Raw genomic sequence first — 18,329 nt, forward strand, 5'->3', positions numbered from 1 at the left:
AGAGGCCAGCCACCGCCGAGGCGGCATGCGGGCTCTGTAGATACGGCCGCCACCGCCCGGCCCCCTCCTTTAGACTCTGGCCGCAGCGGCCAGGGACCCGCCTTATAAAGCGCCGGGCGCAGGGCAGGGCGGCGGGGAGCCGGGGCTGTTGCGGGCTCCTCCTCGGGGGTCCGGGGCAGGAGGAGGGAGGGCACCACCATGGGCCGCTACTCGGGCAAGACGTGCCGCCTGCTGTGCATGCTGGCGCTCACCGCCGTGTTCTTCGTGGCCGAGCTGGTGTCGGGCTACCTGGGCAACTCGATCGCGCTCATCTCGGACTCGTTCAACATGCTGTCGGACCTGATCTCGCTGTGCGTGGGGCTGGGCACGGGCCAGCTGGCGCGCCGGGCGCGCCGGGGGCCGCGGGCCACGTTCGGCTACGCGCGGGCCGAGGCGGTGGGCGCGCTGAGCAACGCGGTGTTCCTGGCGGCGCTGTGCTTCACCATCGCCGTGGAGGCGGCGCTGCGCCTGGCGCGGCCCGAGCGCATCGACGACCCGGCGCTGGTGCTCGTGGTGGGCGCCCTGGGGCTGGCGGTCAACGTGGTGGGGCTGCTGGTCTTCCAGGACTGCGGCGCCTGGCTCGCCTGCTGCCGCCGCCGCCGCCGGGGCCGCCGCCCCCCGACGCCGCCGCCTCCAAACCCGATCGGGGCCCAGGGCGCCTGGGGGGCCCCCCCGGGAGCGGCCATCGGGGCCCCCGGCCCGGACGCCGGCGTCACCGCGGAGAAGGGGGCGACCGTGTTCGCCAACGTAGCAGGTGCCTTTCGGGTGCAGCCTCTTCGGGCTTGTCCTCCCCCTCCCCCCCTCTGTATCCCCCCCATCACGTGGTCCCCTCCTTCTCTCTCTCTCTCTCTCTCTCTCTCTCTCTCTCTCTCTCTCTCTCTCTCTCTCTCTCTCTCTCTCTCTCTCTCTCTCTCTCTCTCTCTCTCTCTCTCTCTCTCTCTCTCTCTCTCTCTCTCTCTCTCTCTCTCTCTCTCTCTCCCCCCAACCCCGTGGATCCGCTTTGCATGTATTCTCTCCCCCCGCTCCCCAGGCCTTTCTGCACAGTATGGATTGTCTTGGAAATTAGTGATGATTGGGCAATAGATAGCACGCCCCACCCTTCCCCCCTTCTTTAGATACGAGCTTCCCTCTCCCTCTCTCCCTCTCTCTCTCTCTCTCTCTCTCTCTCTCTCTCTCTCTCTCTCTCTCTCTCTCTCCTTTCCATTCCTTTCGGCTTGTCCCTCTCCAGCCCTCTCATGCTAAGCTAACATTCCCCCCGCGATGTCTTGTCATGCCCACGACTTCTGTTTGTCTCCCGGATCCATGAGTCCGCTTTGCGTGTATTCCCCGCCCCCCTCCATCTCCCGCAGGCCTTTCTGTACAGTATTGATTGTCTTGGAAATTTGTGATGATTGGGCAACAGATAGCACGCCCCACCCCTCCCCCTTCTTCAGATGCAAGCTTCTCTCTCTCTCTCTCTCTCTCTCTCTCTCTCTCTCTCTCTCTCTCTCTCTCTCTCTCTCTCTCTCTCTCTCTCTTTTGCCCATCCTTCCAGTTCCCCGCGGGAGTGATGGGTTTTGGGGTGGAGATGGGTATCCCCACTGGCCTCTGGGTGTCACAGTGGTTTGGAAGTGTGAATGAGTCCAAAGGTGGCTCCCAAGGCTGAATGTCAAGGCCAGCAGGGCCTGTTCATGGCTCTGAACCTGCGTGTGTGTGTGTGTGTGTGTGTGTACAGGTGTGTGTGTGTACAAGTGTGAGTGTGTGTACAGGTGTGTGTGTGTGTGTGTACAGGTGTGTGTGTGTGTGTGTGTAGGGGTCAGATAAGCTAGGAGGGATTTGGAATAACAAGCCTTTTTTTTAAGACCATTGGTTCTTTTTGTTTGTAGAACTTATACACAACACAAGGTTTCTTCTTTGAATGCAGGTGACTCCCTGAACATCCAGCAGGAGCCCGAGGAGGCGGTGAGAAAGGAGAAGAAGTCGGAAGCCCTGAATATCAGAGGTGGGGTTGACCTTGGGCCCCCGGGAAAGCCTTCCGGCGCTGCCCCGCCCTCTCCGCTTTCTGCTCGCCTCGGAGCCAGTCAGAAAGCGTGCAGGCTGCGGGCGTAGACTATGACCCCGCTCTTGCCTCACCATCCCATCGATTGGGAGGGAGACGCTCATTGCTAACCACTGACCCTTGCTCGTTGAGACCCGCCCCAGTGCTGCCTGCTAAGAGCTTACAGATGGGTGACTCGCTCCTATTACCCTTGATTGTGCCCACCTGTGGGCATTGCTCACCTACCATGCAGCCCTTTCTCCCTGAATATCATTCTGGTAAGGTGGGAAGTGAGTAGGTGGTCAGCTATGCAAGGTGGCATTGCTGAATGACCCTCATGGCCTCCGTTATTTCTGCCAAAAATCTACTTTCTTTTTTTAAAAGTATATTTTATTGATTTTTTTCACAGAGAGGAAGGGAGAGGGAGAGAGAGTTAGAAACATCGATGAGAGAGAAACATCGATCAGCTGCCTCCTGCACACTCCCTACTGGGGATGGGCCCGCAACCAAGGCACATGCCCTTGACCAGAATTGAACCTGGGACCCTTCGGTTCGCAGGCTGATGCTCTTTCCACTGAGCCAAACCAGTTAGGGCTAGCTAGTTTTTATTTGATTATGAAATTAACTAAGGGGAAGGTCTTAGAATTGAGCAGGATATATAGGCATCTCTAAATAATGAAATAACATTTTTAAGCTGTGTAGTCTTAGACCCATAGAGTCAGCCAATGATGATGAAGGCTTTAAGCCTATTCAATAGTTTTGGGGTTTGAAATGATATATGACTCAGTGACATGATTTTGTTCTGGACAATAGATAATCTGCTCTTCTCGGGAGTTGGGAAATCTTCTTTTAAGATCTTTAGTCCCTCACCCACTATTTTTATTATTTTTTAATTTTTAAAAATGTTATTTTTCCGCCGAAACCGGTTTGGCTCAGTGGATAGAGCGTCGGCCTGTGAACTGAAAGGTCCTGGGTTCGATTCTGGTCAAGGGCATGTACCTTGGTTGCGGGCACATCCACAGTAGGGAGTGTGCAAGAGGCAGCTGATCGATGATTCTCTCTCATCGATGTTTTTAACTCTCTATCCCTCTCTCTTCCTCTCTGTAAAAAAATCAATAAAATATATTTTAAAAAATGTTATTTTTCAACTACAATTTACAGTCAGTATTATTTCTTATTAGTTTCAGGTGTACAGAGTGTGGTTAGGCAATTGTATACAACAGGAGACTTTCTAAAGAGTGGTGGCGAGTCTTTTTGGAAAGAGAATCTGTAATAAAAAAAATTACTATCCTTTTATTTATCTTTCTTGTTTTAGGTTCAGTTTAAAAAACAGATACTATAGGTTTTTAATTTTGAGTTCACCATCACATCGCTTTAAGTCTCTGAAAGCACTAAAAATAGTGATTTTTTTTAAAAAGAAATATTTTTATTGATTTCACAGAAGAAGGGAGAGGGAGAGAGAGAGAAACATCGATGATGAGAGAGAGTCATTGATTGGCTGCCTCCTGCATGCCCCACCCTGGGGATTGAGCCCGCAACCTGGGCATGTGCCCTTGACCCGAATCTAACCTGGGACGCTTCAGTCCACAGGCTGACTCGCTCTATCCACTGAGCCAAACCAGCTAGGGTAAAAATATATTTTTAAAAAACGAATCCATCCTGTCGCTCCTACCCAAAAGAAAACAAATAGCAGCAGATCTTCACAGACTTGGGACCCCGAGCACGGAGCGTCATGTGCGTGCCCCTGAACTTGGGCGTGTGCATGAGGGATCTTGCTTTCTCCCGGCAGGTGTGCTTTTGCACGTGATGGGCGACGCCCTGGGGTCAGTGGTGGTGGTGGTCACAGCCGTCATCTTCTATGTGCTGCCCCTGGACCAGGAGGCCCCCTGCAACTGGGAATGCTACATTGACCCCAGCCTCACCATCGTCATGGTGATCATCATCCTGTCGTCTGCCTTCCCGCTCATCAAGGAGACCGCCATCATCCTGTTGCAGATGGTCCCCAAAGGGGTCAACGTGGAAGAGCTGAGTAAGTCAGACGGGTCTGATCTAGAACCGCTGTCCACTTTCTGTTCTCCAGGCCAAAGGGCCCGCCTTATTTCAGAACCGTGTTTGCTCAATGATTCATCTCAGCTGTGGAGACATCCCTCGGAGCTTAGTGAGATGAATCACAGCTCCCAGAACCAAAGGTTCTTTGCAGCATATGATTCTGTGACTTACCTGCATATTTTAAAAACATGTATTTTGGCCCTAACCAGTGTGGCTCAGTGGATAGAGCGGTTTGGCTTAGTGGATCGAGTGTCGGCCTGTGGCCTGAAGGGTCCCAGGTTCGATTCCTGTCAAGGGCATGTACCTTGGTTGCAGGCACATCTCCTGTAGGAGGTGTGCAGAAGGCAGCTGATCAGGAGGGGTGAAGGAGAGAGAAACATCTATGTGAAAGAGAAACATCGCTCACGTGCCTCCTGAACACCCCCTACTGGGGATTGATGCCAGCAACCCAAGCATGTGCTCTGACCTGGTATCAAACTGGCAACCTTTTGGTGCATGGGCCGACACCATCACCTGAGCCACACTGGTCAGGGCACCCTGGGCATTTTTTTTCTTGTTCTTAAACTTACTTTCTTGAATTGCCTTTTATGGCCTAAAAATGTTCAGTAGAGGAATTCCAAGAGGAGAAAGATGATGTGGCAATGTACTAGTATAGCTGAGTAGGTGAGGCTATTTTTCTTCCTGTTATTCTTTTTTTTTTAAAAAATATTTTTTTTTATTGATTTTTTTTTTTTTTACATAGAGGAAGGGAGACAGAGAGAGTTAGAAACATCGATGAGAGAGAAACATCGATCAGCTGCTCCTGCACACTCCCTACTGGGGATGTGCCACAACCAAGGTACATGCTCTTGACCAGAATCAAACCTGGGACCTTTCAGTCCGCAGGCCAACGCTCTATCCACTGAGCCAAACCAGTTAGGGCCTTCCTGTTATTATTATTATTATTTTTAACATATTTTATTGATTTTATTACAGAGAGGAAGGGAGAAGGAGAGGGATAGAGAGTTAGAAACATTGATGAGAGAGAAACATCCATCAGCTGCCTCCTGCACACTCCCTACTGGGGATGTGCCTGCAACCAAGGTACATGCCCTTGTCCAGAATCAAACCTGAGACCCTTCAGTCTTCAGGCCGACGCTCTATCCACTAAGCCACATCGGTTAGGGCCTTCCTGTTATTCTTAGTAAATACATCATTTGCTCTTCCTTGTCCTAGTGAGCAAGCTGGCAGCCGTGCCGGACGTCAGCAGCATCCATGAGCTGCACATCTGGGAGCTCATCAATGGGAAGATCATCGCCACCCTGCACATCAAGTACCAGAAGGACAGGGGCTACCAGGACGCCAGCCGGAAAATCCGGGAGATCTTCCACAGGGCGGGCATCCACAACGTGACCATCCAGTGTGAGGCCGCGGACTCGCCGGAGCCTGTGGAGCCGCAGAGCGACACTCTGTCCCTCTGCAACTCCCCCTGCGTGTCCAAGGCCTGCGCCAAGCACCTGTGCTGCCCCCCACGGGCGCTGCCCCTGGCCCACGTCAATGGCTGTGCCGAGCACAACGGCTGTCCCCCTCTAGACAGGCACCAAAGCCAAGGTCTCGGGAGACCAGACATCTCAGAAGTGGCGATTGAAGTGTCTCCAGGTGGCCGTGTGAATGACTATGGACCAGCTTTCACCAAAACTCAGGAGGACCAATGTTATGTCAACAGCACCCATTTTTAACCCGGTCCCCGCAGAAGCAGACTTAGATAGGCCTTTCCAATGACTTGGGACCTACAGCGTGGCGAGTGAGGACAGCCCAGTGGGTGGCAGGCGCTGATCAAACCCACGGTGTCCACTCTGTGGTCAGTGAAGGGTTGGCTGTTGGGGATGCTCATGGACCGTGCCCTGGAGGTCTCAGGCTGCTATTCAAGAGTTTGCATTTGCTCATTGATGTTTCTGGAGCAAACCCGCAACCCAGTGTTGTGTAAGCAGGCTGGGACTCAGTGACTGTGTAGACACGGGACTCAAAGTCGTTTTTGTTTCATGAGAGCTTCCAGCTGACTCTCAGGTGAGCTCATTGCCAAGTATATCACAGACACGTAAGAGCCATAATGGCTGTTTTCTTTCTTCTTCTTCTTTTTAAATATATTTTATTGATTTTTTTTACAGAGAGGAAGAGAGAGGGATAGAGAGTTAGAAACATCTATGAGAGAGAGAAACACTGATCAGCTGCCTCCTACACATCCCCTTCTGGGGATGTGCCCGCAACCAAGGTATATGCCCTTGACCAGAATCGAACCTGGCACCCTTCAGTCCGCAGGCCGACGCTTTATCTACTGAGCCAAACCAGCTAGGGCTGGTTTTCTTTTTCATTCCACTGGAAGATTATAAAAGAGGAAGAAGAGTCTTGTCACTGCAGCAATTTTTTCTTGGCATTATTTTTGAATAAATGTGAAATGGATACCTATTTAGGTAGAGACCACTTTCAGGACCTGAGAAAAAGTTGGATTCATGAGGGGAGGGGACAGGAAGAAAACGCTATTGGGGCATTTCATTTGGTGAGGTGGAAAGAAAATGAATGTTTCCGCTGTGAACTGGGCGTTTCAAATGTTTAAATATATAAAATATTTCCCTCTTTTTTCCACTTGGAAATATAGGAATGTTTCTACGTAAGTATGACACGAGTGCTTTCATACTGTCTCTGAGATTCAGTCCATTGGGACTGCTTTCATTTATTTGCTTAATAATGACTTACTTATTTGTCCAAATTTCCTTTGAGTCTTTTTTTAACATTAAAAAAAAAAATACGATCACAATAATTTATGAGGCATTTACCAGGAGAAAAATGAGCACTTCTGGGTAGAAGAATATATAATATTCTAATCTCATTCCTGCAGCCGAATTAAGCTAGGTTGATTTTTCTTTAATTAGACGTATTTAAAAATATTTATTACAATTGCCAACTAATAACTTGATGGAAAAGTATAAGGAAATGAGGAGGAATTTCATTGCTGACTTTACCAAATGTGTTTTGAGAAGCTTAACCTTTTATGTGCCTGACCCGTGTTACCAAGTTCAAATACATTTACTAGACTCTGATTCGGATCCATGACCATAACGAACCTGTGATAGTATTAGAGAAGCATCTGCCTTGCATTTAACACATAGTTCAGGCAGAATACTTTCCTTAGAGCAGTCTCAAAGTAGGTTGGAGAAAACAAGAGGTACCTCACAAGAGAACTAGAATCTTCTATGATGGGTTGTAAAGTTGACTGAAAATCATCCCGCTGAGGCCCTAAGCATTGAGTCCCGCAGGGTATTAATCAGAAATGCTGGGTTGGTAACAGAAAAATCACTCACATTCCCAGCACAAATATCACTAAAATAATAATAATAATAATAATAATAATAATAATAAATTCTAAGACTAAAAAGTAAGTAAGCATCTATCCTCAGTAGGGTAAGAATAGTTTTATTCCTTGAAAATCTATTATCTGAGTTTAAATTGGCCATGAGTTAGGTAAATTAGAAAAATACCTAAATATGTTTTATCTCTAGGAGTTTATTGGACTGGGCTATATAATTCTTATTGCTAAAAAAAAAGGGGGGAGGGGAAGAGAAATATATGACATCCTTTTATTTTTATTTTTTTAAATATTATATATTTTATTGATTTTTTTTTACAGAGAGGAAGGGAGAGAGAGCTAGAAACATCGACGAGAGAGAAACATCCATCAGCTGCCTCCTGCACATCCCCTAATGGGGATGTGCCTGCATCCAAGTACATGCCCTTGACCGGAATTGAACCTGGGACCCTTGAGTCCGCAGGCCGACGCTCTATCCACTGAGCCAAACTGGTTAGGGCGCAAGTGCAATATTTGTGAGACGGGTCTGGTGCATTACTTACCATGTCAGGCCCTGTGGTGCCTGGTGTGGGTGTTTTTACTTGGGTTTCCCTAAGCTTTAGTTGTCCTGCACTTTAATTCTCCCCAGGAAATGTCAAGGGCTCCTTTCTCCCTTGCAATTGGCCCTGCTTGGTGGCAGTAGCAGCTGATAAACAGTGGATTTAACAACTCTGTTTTTATCTCTGAGATAAAAAAAAAAAAAAATACTGTCACTCAGTTTAGTGTCCCTGTGTACTTAGATGAATTCCAGAAGATTCTGTCTCCCTTTTTTTCAGAACTGGAAATGATTTTTTATTTTTATTTTATTTTTATTTTCTAAAAATATATTTTTTACAGAGAGGAAGGGAGAGGGATAGAGAGTGAGAAACATCAATGAGAGAGAAACATCAACCGGCTGCCTCCTGCACACCTCCCACTGGGGGTGTGCCCACAACCAAGGTACATGCCCTTGACCGGAATCAAACCTGGGACCCTTGAGTCCACAGGCTGACGCTGTATCCACTGAGTCAAACCAGTTTCGGCTCTAAATTTTTTTTAAATAAAATATCAATAAAATAGAGAAACATTATTTGAAGAGCAATTACAGATATTCTCCACATTTAGTTACCTTTTTTTGGCTGCAGGTTAACTGAATTTTAATACGAGTAAATCAGAACTTCAGGAGGAGTGGATGCTTTGAAACTCAAAGAGTTTATTAGGGTCGATTGTGGATTATAACACAGCAGCTGTCCTGTGAGGGAGTCACGGCTTTGGGTTTGCTGTCTCAGTCTGGGCTTTGCTGACAGGTTGACCTGGCTGGTTCTGTGTTGCGTGCGCCTATCTTGTGCCTTGCAGAGTTTTAGCAGCTTCTCTGGCCTCATCCATAACATGATAGTATCACTCATTGGACAACCAACAATGTCTCCAGACATTGCTACATGCCCTCTGGGGTGGGATGGGGGGTGGCCCTTGTTCTGAACCGCTGACTCAATCTAAGGGTGCTAGAGGGTTATTGTTGACAAAAACCCTGCCAACACCCAATAATGCTTGTAATATTATCAATTCTGCAGAATCCTCTCTTTTAGAATATATTGTAAAAGACGAGATCAAACTATTTATAACAATTGGAACTTGTAAGAATTATAATTTATAAGAATTATTTGTAAGAATTGTAATTTGTAAGAATTATAATTTATAAGAATTGTAATTTATAAAATTATAACTTATAAGAATTATGATCATGCCATCCCTATATAAGAACTTTAGATATTTAAAGAAAAAAAATACAATTTGTACAAAAGGCCTTACCAATTTGATTGTATAGAGCAGTCACTTCGACGTGGAATGAAATGAAGAAAAAAAGCATTGCTCTCACAAGTCTGTGATGATCTCGTCAACTCATGAATATTCTCAGCCTGATGCACCCGCTACAAAGTGGTACCCAATGATATCAGACCATTGGGTCTTTGGGGTCAAGGTGCCTAATTCTCTGCCAGTTTTTTTTTCTTTAATATATATATATATATATATATATATATATATATATATATATATATATATATATATTTTATTGATTTCAGAGAGGAAGGGGGAGAGAGAGAGAGAAATAGAAACAGCAATGATGAGAGAGAGAGTCACTGATTGGCAGCCTTCTGCACACCCCTTACTGGAGAATTGAGTCTGCAACCTGAACATGTGCCCTTGACCAGAACTGAACCCAAGACCCTTCAGTCCACAGGCCGGTGCTCTATCCACTGAGCCAAACTGGCTGGGGCTCTCCACCAGTTTTAAACTTCATGCTGTTTCTTGTTATTGGTCTATGACAAACGACTTTGCATTCCAATAGGAATCATCCAACAAGAAGGATGCTTTTTTTTTTTTTTTAGTACCGAGGACACATTCAAGTTTTTATCTTTTATGGCTCACTTAACCCTTTGTCAAATCCTGTCCACCACCTCCACCACCCCCTCCCCCTCCAGAGGACAAAATGCATTTCCTGCTTTGAAAGTATCCTGCCTTTAAATGTATCTCCACACTTTTGCAATTGAAGGCTGGGGAAAAAAAAGGGGTGGGGGGGTGAGGAGGCTGGTTGGGGAAAAAATGGAGAAGCATGACCTGTTTGTGTTTGGGAATTTAGCCTGAGGAATGGTCACCAACCCATTGTCAGGTCTATTGCCACCATAGACCTGACACATGGTCACCTATTTGTGCCTCTCCATGTATTTGCATGTGAGCAGCCCCAGCAATGAAGCAGGAATTGAACCAGGAAATGGACTGCTCCAATGGAACTTTCCTCCAAACGTAACCCTCCTGTAATCTAAATGTTCTTCTAGGAACTGGGAGTTCATGCAGATGTATCTTTTTTTTTTTTTTTTTCTGGAGCGTCCCTTTTTAGGCGTTTTATTCTGCACCCTTTTGTTTACACGGAACTTTCTGGAATGTTGCTGGATGGACGGACCTTCTCTGCTTGGTCCAGAGCCAGGCCGGAGACTGGGCACCTGCTTTGCATCCTAACGGGAATCCTTCAACAAGGATGAGAATTTTTTTTGTTTTTTTGTTTTTCTGGGAGAGCGGCCCCCTCCGGGAGGCCTCCAGTTATGTTACAGTATTGTGGAGTTTTGTTGCTTCAAGTCTTCCCTCTGTCCCCACCCGCCATGTTTGCCACAGTGTGTAATTGTCACCTTTTGGGGGGCATTAGGAAAATGCTAAAATATAAAGTGTGAATAACTCAGTGCTAATTGTATGTGAAGTCCCCCAGATCAATGTATGCGTACCTCTGACAGTGAAAGATTTTCAATGGTGCTGTAAATAAAAACATTTTGAAAAGAAAGCACACGGCTGAGATGTTTGTGGGAATTCACCAGATAGCTCAATGACTTTGTCACTTACTCTGGTATTTTACTGATTTTCAGAGAGGAAAGAAGAGGGATAGAGAGAGAGAAAGATAAATGATGATAGAAAGATAAATCATGGATCGGCTGCCTCCTGCACACCCCACACTGTGGATAGAGCTTGCAACCCAGGTATGTACCCTGACCGGGAATCGAACTGCAACCTCCTGGTTCATAGGTCGATGATCAACCATTGAGCCACACTGGCCGGGCCTTCTAGTCAATTTATCATTCAGTATCTCTTTAGGTTGGTGTTACTAATGTGGGGCTTGTTTTCTGTCCCTGGGCCATAATCATGGGTTCCAATCCCGAGCCAAAATGCTTTTTTTTTTTTTTTTAAGCTCAGATGCAAGATATAAATTTGCGTGGATTTATAACCACAGGGCTGGTGACGTTTTGCCTACATTTTCTCAGGGAAGGGAGGGTGGGGGAGGAGAAAATTCTTGAAGTGGACTGTGCTGATACAGGCTTGCAGGGGTGACGAAAATGACCAGGGCCCTTATCTGCCTCAGGAGACTGGAGGCCTCGAGACGGGCCTGCTGGAGGGCGGTGAGTCTGTGGCTGTAATTTCATGTTCAATGATACTCAGAAGAAGCTAATGTGACATTTTAAAAGTAAATATGCATATGTTTTATTGATTTCACAGAGGGAGAGAGAGATTGAGAGAGAATCATTGATCTGCTGCCTCCTGCATGCCCCCTACTGGGGATGGAAGGGAGAGAGAGAGAGAGAGAGAGAGAGAGAGAGAGAGAGAGAGAGAGAGAGAGAGAGAGAGAGAGATTAATGATGAGAATCATTGATCTGCTGCCTCCTGCACATACTGGGGATGGAGCCCAAAACCCAGGTATATGCCCTTGACTGGAATCGAACCTAGGACCCCTCAGTCTGCACGGAGACGCTCTATCCCCTGAGCCAAACCAGCCAGAGTGAGTGTTCTTGTTTTTGTCGGTGCTTAGATGAGAGTACAGAGGGGCCTCCTGTCTGGCTGGGTCTGGTGTTTGAGAAATTGGGTTTGACAGGAGAACACCCCAGCCCAGCCGTGAATGTCAACCCAGAGCGTCGGTTCCCTAAAGTCAAATGACCTGCTTGTCTATCTTATATTTTGGTCTGTAATATATTTGTTGATGCATTTTATTGGAGCAGGTTATGAGCATTTTATTCCTGATTAAAAGGCCACTAAGAAGTGATGAGATCCTATGTCACGATCCTCCACATTTTCTACATGAGGAATGATGTCCATTTTCCCAGGGGTGCTGTGGCTATTCCCCGAGACCCTGCATGTTCATGGCAGAGGGTCAGTGATTTAAAATGCCAGCTGGAGCCCCTCTGTATATGTCTGCCTCCATGACTAGCTCAGTTCGGAACATAAATCAAATGCACTGTCTTGTTTTGCCTCGTTTTTATTTCCTTCCATCATGGGAGTAGTAAAAAAAATCAAAACTCACACATTTAAATATTATACTTAGACCTGCCAGACACCTAAGGCTATGCGTTCCTTACAGCCATTGCCACCACTGTTACCACTATGATGGTGTCAAATATGAACTGGAGAGAGTGAGGCTGGCACGCGCGTGTGTGTGTGTGTGTGTGTGTGTGTGTGTGTGTGTGACAGCAGGGAGGTCACATGGCTTGTAAGTGGTTACTCTATTATCCAGATATTTAGGTGTCTGTCTGTCAATCATCAATACATGTCAAATCCATGAATGAATGAACGAATGAATGAGTGAAACAATACAGTGTAGGTCACTTCTTACCTGACAGTCTATCACGCGGGTATTTTCTCTTTTTAAAAATTTAAATTCTTTATTGTTTAAAGTATCACATATGTCTCCTTCCCCCTCCTCCCCATTGATCTCTCTCCCACCCCCCGCACATGCCCTCAGCCCCTACTGTCCGTGTCCATTGGTTAGGCTCAGAGGCAAGCACTTAAGTCCTTTGGTTGGTCTCTTACCCACCCAAGGTGGTATTTTCTTTGTCCTTTGACACCAACATTCAAACGGGCTCCACTGAACAGCTTCCAAGTCATGCTTAACAGGTCAATGCAAGAATGGTCTCAGCAGATATCTGTGGGCTCTAGGGCCCCACAGACGTTTGGGAGAGCTCACTGCTATCTCCCCTTGGCAGAGCCTGGATGAGGCTCCCACACCCTCATTGAAACAGATGTTCTGAGCCCCAGTGCTCACCTGATAAGATAGTGTCCTTTGTCACTCTGGGGGTTTTGATGGCCCTTGTTCCTCTTCCCCCCTCACTTCCTTTTATGCTCTTTTTGTCTTTCTTTAGAACATTGTTTTTCTTTTTCTTTTGGCTTCAAATCTTTAAAAAAAAAATAATTCTTTGTTCTTGCCGAGACCGGTTTGGCTCAATGGATAGAGCGTCAGCTTGGGGACTGAAGGGTCCCGGGTTCAATTCCGGTCAAGGGCATGCACCTTGGTTGTGGGCATATCCCCAGTAGGGGGTGTGTAAGAGGCAGCTGATCGATGACTCTCTCTCATCGATGTTTCTAACTATTTCTCTCCCTTCATCTCTATACAAAATCAATAAAATATATTAAAAAATAATTCTTTGTTCTTGAAAGTATTATCTATGTCCCCTTATTACCTCCATTGACCCCTTCCAGTCCGCTCCAGCCCCACAGCCCCAGGCCCTCTTCCGTCCCATTGTCTGTGTCCATGGGCCATGCATCTATGCATACAAAGGTCCTTGGTTGATCACCACCCACCCACCCCCCTCCCCTGCCTTCCCTCCGAGATCCCGCACTTTGTTCCACGCTTCCGTTTCTCTGGATCCACTCCAGAACATTGTTGTTACGGAAGCCTATGCCTTTATGAGCTCCTAGAGAGGGATAAAGGGAGAGTGGGTGGCCCAAGGCGGGGTGGTTGTGTCTCCTGGGCCTGGAGGTGATGGAGAACTCGCCCAGGTCATGGCTGATCATCATCTTGGGCTCAACTTCTACCTGGTGGAAGGTCTTGCTGTTGTACACGCCCACCAGGCAGAGTGTGGTCCAGGGCAGGATGGGCAGGTGCCATAGTGACATCTTCACTACCTGGGGCTTCTCCCTGGGCAGGGCCTCCTGCCTGGGCGGGGCCTCTCACTGGGCGGGGCTTCTCATTGGGTTGGGCCTCTCACTGGACAGGGCCTCTCACTGGGCGGGGCTTCTCACTGGACAAGGCCTCTCACTGGGCGGGGCTTCTCATTGGGTTGGGCCTCTCACTGGACAGGGCCTCTCACTGGGCGGGGCTTCTCACTGGACAAGGCCTCTCACTGGGCGGGGCTTCTCATTGGGTTGGGCCTCTCACTGGACAGGGCCTCTCACTGGGCGGGGCTTCTCACTGGACAAGGCCTCTCACTGGACAGAGCCTCTCACTGGGCGGGGCCTCCTGTCTGGGCGGGGTTCTCACTGGACAGGGCCTCTCACTGGACAGAGCCTCTCACTGGGCGGGGCCTCCTGTCTGGGCGGGGTTCTCACTGGACAGAGCCTCTCACTGGACAGAGCCTCTCACTGGGCGGGGCCTCTCACTGGGCGGGGCCTCCTGTCTGGGCGGGGTTCTCACTGGACAGAGCCTCTCACTGGGCAGGGCCTCTCACTGGGCGGGGCCTCCTGCAGGTTTTGCGCAGGCGCCTCAGCAGCCAGTGCGGCGGCTCGGCTACGTCAGCAGGCCAGCCTTCCCTGTCCCCGGGTCACCTGTTCCCAGGAAGAGTCCAGCCGCAGGTCAAGGTCAACGCCGCCCGGTAGGTGAACTTGCACACGGTCCGTGTCACCTTCTGCTCCACTCCCGCCACCTGTCGCGCTGTTCCGAAAGGACATTTTAAAAATCACTAAACGGTGTTCACACGGGGCAGACACGTGTATGAGGCCTCTGCGGTAATTCCAAACCACAGAGGAGAGCGTGCTTACGAACATAATCACCCTGTTCCCATTATGCATTTCGGACTTCAATTTTCTTCCATTTTTAAAAAAAATATATTTTATTGATTTTTTACAGAAAGGAAGGAAGAGGGATAGAGAGCTAGAAACATCGATGAGAGAGAATCATCCATCAGCTGCCTCCTGCACACCCCCCACTGGGGATGTGCCCGCAACCAAGGTACATGCCCTTGACCGGAATCGAACCCGGAACCTTTCAGTCCGCAGGCCGACGCTCTATCCACTGAGCCAAACCGGTTTCGGCTTTTATTCAATTTTTTTAAAATTTTTATTAAGGTATTACATGTGTACATATCTTCCCATTGCTCCCCCCACCCCCATACATGCCCTCACCCCCCAGTGTCTTGTGTCCACATTGGTTATGCTTATACGCATGCATGTAAGTCCTTCGGTTAATCTTCAATTTTCTTTTTTATTTAAAAATTAAAAAAAAAAAAACTTGTCAATTTCGGTTGGCATTCAGTATTCTATTAGCTTCAGGTGTACAGCAGAGCAGTTAGACATTTAATTAGGTGACCAGATGTCCCGCTTTTGGCGTGACAGTCCCGATTTTTAACAATTTTGTCTTGCATCCCGATTTTTAACAATTTTTAAAAAGTCCTGATTTTTGGAAAGAATGCATGACAAGCTAGGGAACGGTGGGAGAATGGGAAGAGAATAGATGGTTTTCGGCGGCCATGTGGCTATTTAGCCAGGATATGAGCTTTATATTATTTTTGTTCATTTTATAATGTTAAACTTTAATAATAGCAAATGGTTGAGAACTGATTATCGAGAACTGCTTATCAAAGTTCGCACGGTTGATCGGTTGTTAGCATTCGACCACCATTGTTTGGACTTCATGAACAATGGCATTTTTTGGGATGAGCAACGACGAAAACATTGTGTAACTGTCTCTCAGATGATACACATCGTACTGCGTGCTAGTAAGCTAATTAAACAAGTGATGTCGTTACAAATCAGCTATTCAGATAATTTAGGTAATTTATTTATTTATTTTTTAAATACATAAGTTTTCTTAAAATTAGCAGACAGTACTCGTATTATTTATATTTTATAGTGGCGGCAAAAAGTCTAGCGCCGCCACGACTTTTTGAAAGTGACGCTACTATACGTAATTATTTATTTATTTATTATATTTGTAAATTGTACTTATGTTGAAATTAAAAAAATATTACAATACTATTTTTGCGTTCTATGAAAATTTTTGTTGCTCCATATAGACCAATTTTTAAAAATATATTTTTTATTGATTTTTTTACAGAGAGGAGGAGAGAGGGATAGAGAGCTAGAAACTTCGATGAGAGAGAAACATCAACCAGCTGCCTCTTACACACCCCCTATCGGGGATGTGCCCACAACCAACAACCAATGTACATGCCCTTGACTGGAATCAAACCGGGGACTTTTCAGTCCACAGACTGACGCTCTACCACTGAGCCAAACCGGTTTTGGCCATATAGACCAATTTTTTAATCAGGAACACCCCACCCCCCCCTCCAGTCAGTGGTGTCCCGCTTTACCATTGTTAAAATCTGGTCACCTTACAACTTATATAACTTAGGAAGTGACCCCCCCCCCCCCCCCCCCGGCCCTCATACATTGTTGACTCACCTGGCACCTGCACAGTTATGGAAATATTATTGATTGTATTCCCTGTGGTGTATTTTACATCCCTGTCATTATTTTGTAACTGCCTATTTGTTCTCCGTAACCCCTCCACCTCTTTCATCCATCCCCCAACCCCCTCCTCACCTGCCAACCATCAGTTTTCAGCTTGCTTTTTAAAATTAACGCTATATTCTGGCTGTCTTTCCATGTTAGGATGTAAAGGTCTACTCCTTTTGTATTGTATAACTATCTAGTGTTCCGTTGTACAGCTGTCTTAACTTAAACATCGACTCGCCTGTTGAGGAATTTACTTCCTTTAGAAAACCACGTGGACTATTATTCATTTTTTAAAATTGATTTCAGAGAGGAAGGGAGAGGGAAAGAGAGATAGAAACATCAATGATGAGAGAGAATTATTGATCGGCTGCCTCCTGCACGCCCCCTACTGGGGATCCAGCCGTGACCTCCTGGTTCTTGGGGGGACACTCAACCACTGAGCCACACCAGGCCGGCAATCACGTGGCCTTTCAATTCCTTTGACATTACTCTCACACTTGATGGGTACTGTGTGTGTATATGGATTTGGAATTTAATGCCATTAGAATACTTATTATATATATATATATATATTTGCACCCAATTTTCCATAATGAGTATGTGATACTTATATAAGGGTCTTGGTTGGTTTAAAACAATGGCACTTGTTTCACAAATGTTTTGCTCAGTTCTTAATTCCAGTGGTACTTACTGTATTCTATGCCTCATCCCTTCAATAGGTAGTATCTTCCTTGAGAACATGGATTGTATTTTTTAAAAATATATTTTATTGATTTGTTACAGAGAGGAAGGGAGAGAGATAGTTAGAAACATCAATGAGACAGTCATCGATCAGCTGCCTCCTGCACGCCCCCTAGACACATGCCCTTGATTGGAATCGAACCCGGGACTCTTCAGTCCGCAGGCTGACGCTCTATCCACTAAGCTAAACCGGTTTCGGCTGGATTGTAATTTTAATAATAATGTTGACTAAGCACCTCTGCGTGCCAGGTACTTGACATGTATATGTGATCTCACTTAACTCTCAGGAAACTCCTGGGCAGTCCATTCCCTCTTCTAGTAAGGAGGAAAAGAAAGCTCAGAGCTTTTAAATGATTCACTCAGCTCAGGTGCAGTGGGGGTGGGATTAGAACCCAGCTCTCGTATACTCCAGTGCCTGGCCCTTTTCCCTGCCCTGGGCTGTCCCCTGCTTTGAAATTCGCCTGCAACATCTAGGCCAGGGGTAGACACTCTATATACACTGAGTGGCCAGATTAATATGATCTCTGGACGCATAATCTGGCCACTCAGTGTACTTCTCCTAAGTACCTCATTTATTTGATATCAAAGACACTATAAATCATGCACCTGACCAGTTTTCCCCTTTGCACTGGCTGATAGAAAGCTCAGGGCAAATAGGTGATTGATCGCCAACAAAAGTTCTAGAATACTTTCGGTACCCATTTGAGATACAAATACACTGAGTGGCCAGATTATGGTGTGTTCAGAGATCATCATAATCCGGCCACTGTGTGTGTGTGTGTGTGTGTGTGTGTGTGTGTAATTGAGTCTGACAGAGAGCAGTACTTCCTCTAAAGACACATATCCCAAGTCAGTCTCCTCAAAGACCAAGCCTAGAGGCTATGCCCTGACCACGTGGGTCTCCACTAATACTTCTTTTCTTTACAGTATTATCGACCGAATCCTCTTCAGCACCTTGGACTTGAGACATTGCACCAGGGAAGGAGAATCGGCAACCGGGGATAAGGTAAAGTGGTTTCTGAAACCGGAAACATTTGCTCTACGACAGAGGGTGAAGCTCAGTAGTGGATGAGAGCAGATGACTGTGATGGAGCCCTGGTTATTGATATGGAAATGTGGGGGTGCCTATTCATGAAC

At 46.8% G+C, this 18,329-nt stretch overlaps 1 protein-coding gene across 2 annotated transcripts in view; it reads left to right on the plus strand.

Moving 5' to 3' along the window:
* Nucleotides 1-10,788, plus strand: part of SLC30A10 (solute carrier family 30 member 10) — a 28,943-nt gene extending 18,155 nt beyond the window's left edge. Inside the window, exons 1-4 of one of the 2 annotated variants that reach the window (XM_084868914.1) lie at nt 52-793; nt 1,943-2,020; nt 3,846-4,085; nt 5,321-10,788. In XM_084868914.1, the coding sequence (XP_084725040.1) occupies nt 199-793; nt 1,943-2,020; nt 3,846-4,085; nt 5,321-5,823 (1,416 nt within the window). In that variant the 5' untranslated portion in view covers nt 52-198 and the 3' untranslated portion in view covers nt 5,824-10,788. Of the gene's footprint in view, nt 1-51; nt 794-1,942; nt 2,021-3,845; nt 4,086-5,320 lie in introns of those variants that run through there. The other variant, XM_084868915.1, reaches the window with a different exon arrangement.
* The last annotated feature ends 7,541 nt before the right edge of the window (nt 10,789-18,329 follow it).

The sequence above is a fragment of the Pipistrellus hanaki genome (assembly GCF_964339955.1).
Source record: "Pipistrellus hanaki genome assembly, chromosome: 20".
In the NCBI taxonomy this organism is placed as follows: Eukaryota; Metazoa; Chordata; class Mammalia; order Chiroptera; family Vespertilionidae; genus Pipistrellus; species Pipistrellus hanaki.